The sequence below is a fragment of the Schistocerca nitens genome, chromosome 5, assembly GCF_023898315.1.
Source record: "Schistocerca nitens isolate TAMUIC-IGC-003100 chromosome 5, iqSchNite1.1, whole genome shotgun sequence".
NCBI lineage: Eukaryota > Metazoa > Arthropoda > Insecta > Orthoptera > Acrididae > Schistocerca > Schistocerca nitens.
Genome location: NC_064618.1, coordinates 550,859,540 through 550,872,854, shown reverse-complemented (window position 1 = coordinate 550,872,854; position 13,315 = coordinate 550,859,540). Strand labels below are relative to the sequence as shown.

Genomic DNA, 13,315 nt, shown 5'->3' with positions numbered 1-13,315 from the left:
CGAAATTTAACTGATAGGAAGAAGATGCTGTGCTATGCAAATGATTAGCTTTTAAGAGCATTCACACAAGTGTGGCGCCGCTGGCGACACCTACGACGTGCTGACATGAGGAAAGTTTCTAACCGATTTCTCATACACAAACAGCAGTTGACTGGTATTGCCTGGTGAAACGTTGTTGTGATGCCTCGTGTAAGGAGGAGAAATGCGTATCGTCACGTTTTCCGACTTTGATAAAGGTCATGATGGTCGCATCCATGTTTGGCGACATCGCAGTGAACACACATTGGCAGCATGTAATTGTCATCACCATGCTGGCCTATCACCCGGCGTGATGGTATGGGGTGCCATTGGTTACACGTCTTGGTCACCTCTTGTTCACGTTGACGGCACTTTGAACAGTGGATGTTACATTTCAGATGTGTTACGACCCGTGGCTCTACCCTTCATTCAATCCCTGTGAAACCCTACATTCCAACAGGATAATGCACGACTGCATGCTGCAGGTTCTGTACAGGCCTTTCTAGGTATAGAAAATGTTAGACTGCTGCCTTGGCCAGCACATTCTCCAGATCTCTCACCAACTGAAAACGTCTGGTCAATGGTGGTCGAGCAACTGACTCGTCACAATACGCCAGTCACTACTTTTAATGAACTGTGATATCGTGTTGACGCTGCATGGGCAACCGTAACTGTACACACCATCCAAGCTCTGTTTGACTCAATGCCCAGGTGTATCAAGGCCATTATTACGGCCAGAGGTGGTTGTTCTGGGTACTGATTTCTCAGGATCTATGCACCCAAACTGCGTGAAAATGTAATCTCATGTCAGTTCTAGTAAAATATATTTGTCCAATGAATACCCGTTTATCATCTGCATTTCTTCTTGGTGTAGCAATTTTAATGGGCAGTAGTGTACCTTACAAGTCCTATGTGGATAACTATCAATTGTTAGATCTAAAATAAATTTTGTAACACCATGTCAATATTAGGACGTATGGTAGAACACATTTGCCAATTTTCCAGATCAGTTGTAAAAAGAAAAAAAGGGGGGTGGCAAATTTTGGAATCCTACCCTCTCTTGGCTTTTTACATTGGCATTATCATTATAGCAACATTGTCTGCTATGCTCCTTTTATTGCCATTTTCTTGTGTTATGAAATTAAGTTCGTACTTGTTAACCCCTTGTTTATTTGACCATGTTTTTCGGTAGCTGTAATTCAGTCAGAAATTATTGAATTTGAATATGTATATTTGTTGAATTATTGGTCATACTGTCTTAAGCTGTCGATAATTGTTTGTAGACTCACTAGCTGTAACTTACTAATTGTGTGAGGTAATTATTTGTGTATAGGCTTTGGCTATTAAACTGCATCTCCTTTACCTCACAGTGGCCATTTAGAAAACAACCCCCATCAAAACAATATTACCTCCCTTCTCAACCATGGCAGCTGCAGAGGTGAGGACCAAGTTACTCTACAGCTCATTTAACAAGGTAAAACAGAAACTTGAGGTAGTACCTGAAGTCTTCACAATCACTGAACTTGGTTGAATTAATATTGTTATAAAACCATGATCCAGTGGCATTGCTGTAGTGAGGTTGCTTGCATGCCCAAATCCTCAGTGATACAGACTATTGTATCACAAGGGGTATCTGTGGAGAGATCAGACTAATTTATGGTTCCTGAAGAACCCTTTTATTTATAACATGCCAACACTCTGGGTAATTGACTGTTCTGAAACTGGAAGAATCAGTCAAAATCAAACCACACAAAATTCTCTGTAATAGGAGATATGAATTCATGGGCAGTACAAGTGGACAACAGAGCTGACATAAACTGTATCTCACTCACAATTCAAAGGAACCCTCTCGCAAGTGTGACTGTTCCACCTATTGATGATTAACTGTCAACCATGCACTGTGCAGAGTGGTGGTGCTGAAATATTTTATCATGGCCTTCAATAGTTTTACATGTGGACCAGGTTGGCTTAGATCTAGAGCAGTAAGAGGAATGGGGATGCCGAGAGACATCGATTGACACTAGTATTTTTGGTAGACGTTGTTATATGTAAAGAATTGCCTGTACTTTAAAACAAGGACAATAAGGGAGCAGCATTGTTGCTAGCATACTGTTCAGTTCATTGTAGAGTTCAGTTGGAGGAGAATTGTTAATATCTGGTCTTGAGATTATCCTTCATGTTTTCAGAAATTTCTTTTGTCATGGCTTCGATACTATAAAAATACTGAAGTTTCGCTTTTTATAATCAACCTTTGATGATGCCATAGGTAATGGACCTGTGCCATTCTCCCAGATTCTTTGTTTATAATTTGTCAATGATAGGGCAGACAGTCAAAAATAAATTGTTCTTGTGAATTGATTTTATATGTGCTGGCATCTGTGAGGCACTTGTAAATATATCAAATGAAGTTTGGTGGTGTTATTTTAACAAATGTGATTACTTATTCTGTGCAGATCGATGATCTTGAGCAGGCGTGTTAATGATGATGATCACCGTGATGGGTTCACCAAATGGCCATTCATGACAACTCACACATGGGGAGAGTATCCGCAGGGCACATGGACATTAGAGGTACGTAATTGTAAATCTGTGTGTGTGTGTGTGTGTGTGTGTGTGTGTGTGTGTGTGTGTGTGTGTGTGTGTGTGTGTGTGTGTGCACATCAGGTCCCATTTCACAAATTGAATTTTCCCAGACAGCATGATATACAGCCAGTTATTGTTATGTAAATGATGATGTTCCTGCATTTGGATAAGAAATAACTCTGAGCCAGAGATACTGTAGTATGACAACCCAAGTGACATACATACACTTTTTCTAATCAACATCGAACTAGACTTTGCCATGAAAACAGTTTTAAAAATACATGTGCTTATGAATCAATGCATTATAATTAAACTACATGAGCAGTGAAAATTGTCTGCTTAGACATACTTAAGCAGTCACCAATGGCAAAGAACTATAGCACTATTGAATTCAGATTATCATCTGTCCGTGATGGAACTGCAATTGATATGAGTATTTCTACAGTTTCCAACAACTGAAAGAGTTAAGGAACTGAATATGTGGGCTTCCTGTTAGGTCAATGAACCATCCCAATTTCCAATTGAAAATATGCTGTTGTGTTCTCTTCCAAACAACTACTATTCTGTTTGAATGAATTTTTATTTTGCTGTTGTTACAGCATCAAATTATTTATTATCTGTACAAAAATTATATAATGGAATGCTCTTCTAGACAAAATCATATGGGTATTATGGGTGTTTTAAGTGTTACCACTGCTGATCTGTTCATTTTGCTGCATTTCCCTAGTTGTGTTTAAAGAAACAATTGCAAATGACAAGAATGAATGAAAAAGGACTCCACCACCATGACATGGAAAGATATCTTTCTAAAATTTAGTTTCTGGAGATCACAGTGTATGAATCAAGTCTTATAAAGACAGAAGTACTTGACACCTTTTTTATCATGACTTATATCCTTATAACTGCTCAGTATGTGTGAAAAATGTTCTGTTGTGATGTGGTTTTGATTCCCCAAAAACTTGTAGTATGAGTTGATTCTCATTTTAAATGAAGACAACAACACATCATAGGATCACATCTATGACTGAGTGTAGAGTTTAAACCAATTTCTTGGTGGAAGCTTGAATTACTATTTACTGCTCACTATAGTGTAGTGCCTCTTTTTCAGTGGCTCGTATGCAGCTAGTAGTGATAATCAGGGCCAATTTAAGGCCCAAGTGACATAAGCCACCATTCAGGGTGCCAAGCTGAAAGGGGCACCGTTTCGGCCACAGTAGTAAAATTTCTATGCAGGACACCAAGCTGAGAGGGGCACCCAAATGCAAGACTTATATACAGTGCTTATCACACTTAACAGCTAAAACTGTCATAGCTAAAAATGTACAAGGGAAAGTTGGGAGGGGGTGTGGAGAAGGGGAGGTGGCACCTGATGATAACTTGCTTGTCAAAAAACGTTGTCGAACTAAACAGAATCCATAACCTAAACAGACGCAGTCATGAACCTTTCCTCCATATGCCTTAGCCCCATAGAAATATCAGTCCTTTCCAAAGGCCTCACCTTTTGCCCTACTCCCAAATTCCATCACACAGGAGTTGCTAAAAGACCTTCTCTCCTTCTACCAGTCACTACAGTGGAAACACTTTTTCGCCACCAACCTTACCAACCAGACCCAACCAAAGACCAATGTTGAAATCTGCCCAACTCAGGTCACTCCTCCATCCAACTGTGATCCACCTTCACTGCCCCCAAAATCACCCCCTTTTGACTTTCCAGAACTTCTACCTCAAACCTTTCTTCACTATCATTCCCTAAGTCCCTCAACATGCAAACTAACCAAATATCCACTTTCTTCACTATCATTCCCCAAGTCCCTCAACATGCAAACTAACCAAATATCCACAAAAAGAACTGCAGTCCACAATCTAAAAACTGATCCTGACCTTATAATTCTGTCTATGGACAAAGGCTCCACCACTGTTGTTTTGAACTCCAAGGATTACATGGCAGAAGGAGTCCACCAGCTCTCAGATACTTCCACTTACAAACCTTGCCACAGTGACCCCAATCCAGAAATCCAGCATAGGTCCTGCCCAGAACCTCTCCCCAGAGTCCATCTCTCTGCTCACCCCCACCATTCCTCGCACTCCTGTCTTCTACATGCCTCCTAAAGCCCATAAATCCAACCACCCAGGATGCCTCACTGTGACCGGTTACCGTGCTTCCACTGAGAGAATCTCTGCTCCAGTAGACCAACACCTTCAATCTATTACCTGGAACCTACCCTCCTATATAAAAGATATCAACCATTTCCTCCATCGGCTCTCCACAGTTCCTGTCCCTCTACCACACAGTGCCCTGCTCATCACTATTGATGTCACCTCCCTTTACAATAACATCCCTAATGCCCATGGCCTTACCGCTATTGAACACTACCTTTCCCAATGGCCAACAGACTCCAAACCAACAATCTCCTTCCTAGTTGCCATGACCAGCTATATCCTCACCCACAATTACTTCTCCTTTGAAGGCATTACCTTCAAACAAATCCAGAGTATGGCTATGCGCACCCGCAAAGCACCATCCTGTGCCAACCTATGTATGGGCGATCTAGAGGAATCCTTCCTAAACACCCAGAATTCTAAAAACCTCACCTGGTTCACATTCATTAATGACATCTTTGTAATCTGGATTGAGGGTGAGGACACACTGTCCTTATTCCTCCAGAGCCTCAACAACTTCTCCCCCATTTGCTTCACTTGGTCCTACTCAACCCAACAAGCCATTTTCCTAGAAGTTGACCTCTACCTCAAAGATGGCTACATTATTACCTTTGTCCATATCAAACCTATTAACCACAAGCAATACCTTCACTTTGATAGCTGTCACCCATTCCATACCAAGAAGCCCCTTCCATACAGCCTAGCTGCCTGTGGTCAGCACATCTGCAGTGATGAGCAATCCCTCTCAAAATATACCGAGGGTCCCACTGAAGCCTTCACAGACTGTAATTATCTGCCCAACTGTGTACAAAAATGAATCTCCCATTCCTTATCTTTCCAGTCTCTCACCACTTCCCAAAGTCCCACTGTCCGGCCACAGAGGAGCATTCCCCTTGTAGCTCAGTACCACCCAGGACTGGAGCAACTGAAGTACATTCTCCATCAGTGTTTTGACTATCTCTCGTCATGCCCTGAAATGAGAAGTGCCCTGCCCGCTATCCTTCCCACACCCTCCACAGTGGTATTCCACTGTCCACCAAATCTACTCAATATACTCATCCATCCCTAGACAGCCCCTGCTCCCAACCCCTTACCTCATGGCCCATACCCCTGTAATATACCTAGATGCAAGACCTGTGCCATACATCCTCCCAATACCACCTACTCCAGTCCAGTCACAAACCTCACCTATCCCAACAAAGGCATGGCTACCAGTGAAACCAGTCATGTGATCTATAAGCTATGCTGCAACCCCTATGCTGCATTCTTTGTGGGCATGAAAGCCAACAAGCTGTCTGTCCACATGAATGGACACTGACAAATCATGGCCAAAAACAAGTTGACCACCCTGTTGAACACGCTGCCAAACATGACATCGTTCATTTCAATGACTGCTTCATAGCCTGTGCCATATGGATCCTTCCCACTAACACCAGCTTTTCTCAATTGCACAGGTGGGAACTTTCCCTGCAATATATCCTATGTTCACATAAGCCTCCTTGCCTCAACCTTCATCAGTCATTATCCTCACCCATCCAGCCCATTCCTGTTCCCATTCCAGCACTACACAGTCCTCATTACACCATCACACCCAGACTTTTTACTTCTTTTCCATTACCCCATCCCCTCCCCACCTCTTACCTGCCCTCCATCTAAACTGCAGCACTTCACTGTCCACCAATCCTACCCTACTATCCCTCCCCCTCCCCATACCAGCCCCCTCCTTACCCCCACCTAGTCACCACTCCCATCAGCCACTAGTTCTGCTGCTCACAGTGTGGCCTCAGTTGCCTTACACTGCAGTCATGTGTGTGTGTGAATTGTATTTGCTTGTGTGTGTGTGTGTGTGTGCTTGCTTTTTTGTGTGTGTGTGTGTGTGTGTGTGTGTGTGTGTGTGTGTGTGTGTTTGATATGGGTTTATAGGCATATTAGACAGTAACAGGCAAATGGTATCATTTTGTGTGTTCTGTTTATTCTTTGATCAGAATCTTCATTTCTATTTAAGTTACATAATACAGTGTACCTTATGAATTATGGGTGATTCTTTAATCTGTCAAACAATGCAGTTCTGTACCTGAAGTTTGCTAAGGATATGATGTCTTATATAGCCAGTAGCTAGTACACTGTAGTGGTAAAAGATGAGCAAACACAGTACTTAGCATAAAAGAAAACACTGTCCACAGTAGGCTGTAAATATATATTTTATTTGTTTTGCTATTACCCAATTTTGATTAAGGTGTCACTATCAGCCACCTATAAAAACATACCAACTACAGTAGAATGAAATACAGAGCTTTTAAAACATTCTAAAGGTCTTCAAAACATAATAAATGACAAAGTCGTAACTTCAGAATAAGGTTCCATCCATCAGTTACATATGAGGGTAATCCCAAAAGTAAGGTCTCCTGTTTTTTATAGGTACATGGATCTGTTTATTTCTACAATGCCTCTGGTTCTGTACTGCCTGTTTGAGTTCTTTCAGAGTCTCACAGTACCTGTCAGTGTTAATTGTGGTCCCAGTGGGCATAAAGTTGATCAAAAATACCCCTTTCTGATCCCAAAAAACGGTTGTCATGACTTTACTGGCAGACTGTGTTTGTTTGAATTTCTGTGGCTTTGGCCAAGAAGGATGCCGCCACTGGCGTGATTGTTGCATGGTCTCAGGTGTAAAGTGGTATGCCCAGGTTTCGTCACCCATGACAATTGAGTCCAGAAAGTTGTCCTGTTTGGTGGCAAGGCGCTGAAGAAATGTGCAGGAAGCATCAACTCGTGCCGCATGTGGTCCTCAGTCAGTATGCATGGCATCCATCTTGTGCACACCTTCCAGTAGTTCAATGTTTCCGTTAAAATTCTGTGAGCAGTGCTTCGGGAAAACTCGGGAACCAATATGCAGAGATCATCGAGGATATCCCCTGATCTTCATGCATGCTTCACTCAACCTTCAACACCGTCTCTTCAGAAGGTGACAGTCTCCCGCTCCTTTGTTCGTTGTGATTTTCGGTCCGACCAGCTGCAAACACTCTACACCATTTACAAACATTTTGACATCCATACATGACTCACCATCACTTCCATCAATTGGCGATGGATTTCAATCAGTGCAGTGCCCTTTGCGTTCAAAAACTGAATAACTCCACGTAATTCGCACTTGGCGGTAACATCCGACGGGAGCTCCATTCTCAACAGCTGCCAAGTCAAAAGTGAGCACCTCAGCGTGGTGTGAGCATGTTTACACACAGCGCATGAGGCACTCTTCATAACAGTGTGACCAACTGCCACAAAAACAGAGTTCTGTACTTATAAAAAAATAGGAGACCTTACTTTTGGGATTACTCTTGTAGTATATGCACCATGTTGCATGAGACGTGACATGCAAATCAATTTGTCAGTCCAAATGCAAAGCCACACTTTGGTGTTAACCATGCCCTGTATTGAGCCTGATCAGGAAGACAGTAAAACATCTGGAAGATCCATGTATTGTATAATTTGTGACTCAAGTTAACATGCATTCACTAGGGAACCACATTACACTGATCAGCCAGAACATTATGACCCCTACCTACTAATGATATAATCCCATTAAAACTACAGCAGTGTCACCTGGCAAGGAAAGACTGCTAGTCAGACACACGCTAGGCACATGTAGTATCGGTGAGTGTGCTGTCTGTGTGTAGAATTGGGAAGGTGGGTGATCTTTCCAAGACTGACTGAGGATAGATTGTGATGGCCCAGAGGCTTGGAAAGATCATTTTGGAAACTGATCAACTTGTTGAGTGTTTGAGGAGGCACGTGACAAGTGACTTCAACATTGGCAAAACCAAAGTGAAACCACATCCATATGTCATGGGGTCATTACAGATGTCAAAAATTGTAGGCTTGGCAGACTGGTAAAACAGGACAGGTGACAAACTATGGCACAAGTAACATCAATCTTTAATGCTGGGTTGAGTACAAGTGTCTCTGAACACACAATGCACTGAAGACTCCTAACAATGGGCCTCTGCAGCCAACAACTCATGCATGTGCCAATGTTAACACCACAACATCAGCAACTACAACTGAAATGGTCAAGTGACCATCGGCACTGGACATTGGCACAGTGGCATAGCTTTTCATCAGGCTGATGGGAGGGAGCAAATCTGTCATCTTCCAAAGGAATAGCTCCTTGAAACCTGTACTGTGGGACAGAAGAAAGCTGTTGGCAGCTCCATTATACTCTGGGGAAGATTCACGTCAGCATCCATGGATCCAGTGGAGCTTCTGAAAGGCACCATGATGCTCAAGAAGTATCGTACACTGGTTGCAGACCATGTATACCCCTTCATATTAAATATATTTTCCAATAGCAGCGGCAATTTTCAAGAAGATAATTCACCATGTTATAAGGCCAAGAGTGTGATGGAGTGGTTTGAGGAACACAGTGGTGAATTTCAATTAAAGTACTGGCCGCCCAACTCGCCAGATCTGAACCCAATCAAACACAACTGGGATGTCACTGAACGTAGCACCAGAACTCCCTGGCATGTTTTTGGAATTAGGCGACTTGTGTGTGCAGACGTGGCGACAACTCCCTCCAGTAACCTACTAAGGCCTCATTGCCTCCATGCCATGATGTGTTGCTAATTAATTGATGTAACTAATGTATTATTTGAAGTTTCCACATGATATATATAACATGCCCTTCTGTAGCAAATAGATGATGACATTGGCGTCAAGTTATACTATACGTCAAACTTCCCCATATTTTACTGTATTTAACACAGGGTGTGCTAACAATGAAGTTGGCTCTGCATGTGGACTGACAAATTGATTGGTTGTAGATTAAAGGGACTACACTGACAAATTAATTTGCATTACATGTCACATGCATGGTATTATTACATATGTAAACAGTGGCTGATACCTCATACCAAAATCATGAATTTATCTTTTATTATGTTTTTAGGATCTTTAAACTGTTATACAAGTTAAGTATTTCACTCTTCTGTAGTTGATATCTTTTTATAGGTGCTTAATAGTGACACCTTAGTCGAAACTGGCTAAGCACAACAAATAAAAGATAAATTTGCAGTTCACAATGGATAATGTTTCTTTTATGAAGTACATCAAGGCTGTGGAGCTATATACAAATGATTAACAGTACTTAGCACTTCATTTTCACCTACAGCATTTACTGTGAAGCGTTAGTTCAAAAATACCTGTTGGGACATTCAGAAACAGCCATTTAAAATGGACTGCAGTAGCTGTTAGATGACTGTTGTATAAGAAATGTTTCTTAATATTAAAATGATCCTGGGTTTTTAACCCTTGTGCCCAAGATTAGGTAAAATATGACTGACAGTATTTCCTTAGTTATATGTTAAGATATAAACTAGATGATGGACTCTATTAATTGTATTTCTTAGTGTGTCCTCAGACTCTTCCACAGTGGCATGCTTGAATAAAATCTTCTGTTTTCAAGTTGTGTCATTCTAAACAAAATACTTGAACTTTTTGTGGCTATAATTGCCACTGTAATAGAGAGTAAAAGCCACCGACTTCTGGGTTTGGCACTTTTTACCACTTACATAGACATGATTTCAGCATTTGGTCGAACCAGAGAGGGCCAAACAATGTGTGCATGGAAGACAGGAAACCAGCATACCCTAGTTGATACTTGAATGACAATAGTTTTCATCTCTCTGCACACAAAAAATGACCATGAACATATTAGTACATAGAGAAAAAATTATTTCTTATGATGACACCTACAGTCTGAATTCCAGAATTTAAGATGCATATCAGAGAGAAGTGTTACAACAAGGGAGACATTGCAAATGCCTTCAGATACCACTGATGAAGAATGCCTGTGATTCTCCAGAAGAGGCCAAGCCAGCTGCTTTTCCACCATAATATGGGGCAACAAACAGCAAGCTACAGTGTATGCTGCACAGGCATGGACTGAGATCAGTGTTCTGGCCCACCCCCAAAATACAAAATATGCTGCACTCTGTTATAGACAACATGGCTCTTCATGTGGCCAGTGTGTATGGTGTCCCTTGCAAATGCAGCAGCATCTAAGGGGGTGGTCCATTGAATGTGACTGGGCCAAATATCTCACAAAATAAGCATCAAACGAAAAACTACAAAGAATAAAACTCGTCTAACTTGAAGAGGAAGACCAGATGGCGCTATGGTTGGCCCGCTAGATGGCGCTGCCATAGATCAAACGGATATCAACTGCATTTTTTTTAAATAGGAACCCCCATTTTTTATTACATATTCGTGTAGTACATAAAGAAATATGAATGTTTTAGTTGGACCACTTTTTACGCTTTGTGATAGATGGCCCTGTAATAGTCAGAAACATATGTCTCACAATTTTAGACGAACAGTTGGTAACAGGCAGGTTTCTTAAACTAAAATACAGAGTGTAGGTACGTTTTAACATTTTATTTTGGTTGTTCCAGTGTGATACATGTACCTTTGTGAACTTATCATTTCTGAGAAGGCATGTGATTACTTGTAAATACCACATTAATGCAATAAATGCTCAAAATTATGTCTGTCAACCTCAATGCATTTGGCAATACGTGTAACGACATTCCTCTCAACAGCGAGTAGTTCACCTTCCGTAATGTTCGCACATGCATTGACAATGCGCTGATGCATGTTGTCAGGCATTGTCGGTGGATCACGGTAGCAAATAGCCTTCAACTTTCCCCACAGAAATAAATCCGGAGACGTCTGATCCGGTGAACGTGCGGGCTGTGGTATGGTGCTTCGACGACCAATTCACCTGTCATGAAATATGCTATTCTATACCACTTCAACTACACGCGAGCTATTTGCTGGACATCTGTCATGTTGGAAGTACATTGCCATTCTGTCATGCAGTGAAACATCTTGTAGTAACATCAGTAGAACATTACATAGGAAATCAGCATACATTGCACCATTTAGATTGTCATCCATAAAATGGGAGCCAATTATCCTTCCTTCCATAATGCCGCACCATACATTAACCCGCCAAGGTCACTGACGTTCCACTTGTCGCAGCCAACATGGATTTACCGTTGCCCAGTAGTGCATATTATGCCAGTTTATGTTACCACTGTTGGTGAATGACGCTTCATCACTGAATAGAATGCATGCAAAAAATCTTTCATCGTCCCACAATTTCTCTTGTGCCCAGTAGCAGAACTGTACAAGACATTCAAAATCATTCCATGCAATTCCTGGTGCATAGAAATATGGTATGAGGGCAATCAATGTTGATGTAGCATTCTCAACACTGACATTTTTGAGATTCCCGATTCTCGTGCAATTTTTCTGCTACTGACGTGCGGATTAGCTGCAACAGCAGCTAAAACACCTACTTGGGCATCATCATTTGTTGCACGTTGTGGCTGACGTTCCACATATGGCTGAACACTTCCTGTTCCCTTAAATAACATAACTATCCGGCGAACGGTCTTAACACTTGGATGATGTCATCCAGGATACCGAGCAGCATACTTAGCACATACCTGTTGGGCATTTTGATCACAATAGCCATACATCAACATGATATTGACCTTTTCCACAATTGGTAAATGTTCCATTTTAACACGGGTAATGTATCACGAAGCAAATACCGTCCGCACTGGCGGAATGTTATGTGATACCACGTACTGATACATTTGTGACTATTACAGTGCCATCTATCACAAAGCGAAAAAAGTGGTCCAACTAAAACATTCGTATTTCTTTATGTACTACACAAATATGTAATAAAAAATGGGGGTTCCTATTTTTAAAAAATGCAGTTGATATCTGTTTGACCTATGGCAGTGGCATCTCGTGGGCCAACCATAGCGCCATCTGGTTTCCCCCATCAAGCTAGACGAGTTTCGATCTTTGTAGTTTTTTCATTTGATGCTTATTTCATGAGATATTTGGCCAGTCACTATCAATGGACCACCCTGTATAGGTCAACAATTTGTGCAGTTGTGGAACACTGTCCTGAGCACAAGCAACCTATTGAACAAAGGGTACTTGAAAATAAGCCACTTCTGGGCATTGCCTGGAAAATGGACACAAAAGTACAGTTTGAAAAGGTGAGCGTCTTCGCACATATGTCAACTTATTGGCATTCCATCATAAGGGAGGCAGCCAAAATTAGAATAAATAGCAATGATTTTAACAGAGACAATGGGTACATACTTAGCAGGGCATTGGATATTGAAAGAAAGCAAACACAGATGTTTGGTGCTGACCCCTTACACCAACTGACTACAACAGTCCCACAGTGGACTGTGGCTGTTAAAAGCTGTACAACTCGCTTTCCACCCATGTTTCATTTCAGCCCTCTCTGAGTGGTGCCAGAAGCTGCAATCACACCTGTATAAGCGTAGAATTGTACCAGCTCTGGAAGTCTTTGGTTTTTAGTCCTAATGATGATGGCAAAGATAGCAATCAAAAGGTTGAGTATTTTATTCAAAATTATCCGGCCTGAAAACCAGGAAGATTTTATTCATATTTCTTAATATTGGTGAACTGGATATTTGCATTATACATGAGGCACACATGATAT

At 41.5% G+C, this 13,315-nt stretch overlaps 1 protein-coding gene across 1 annotated transcript in view; it reads left to right on the top strand.

Annotated features, from left to right (window-relative positions):
* Window positions 1-13,315, top strand: part of LOC126260573 (neuroendocrine convertase 2) — a 1,523,774-nt gene that overhangs the window by 1,500,219 nt on the left and 10,240 nt on the right. Inside the window, exon 13 of the mRNA XM_049957908.1 lies at window positions 2,472-2,589. Within this exon, the coding sequence (XP_049813865.1) occupies window positions 2,472-2,589 (118 nt within the window). The remainder of the gene's footprint in view (window positions 1-2,471; window positions 2,590-13,315) is intronic.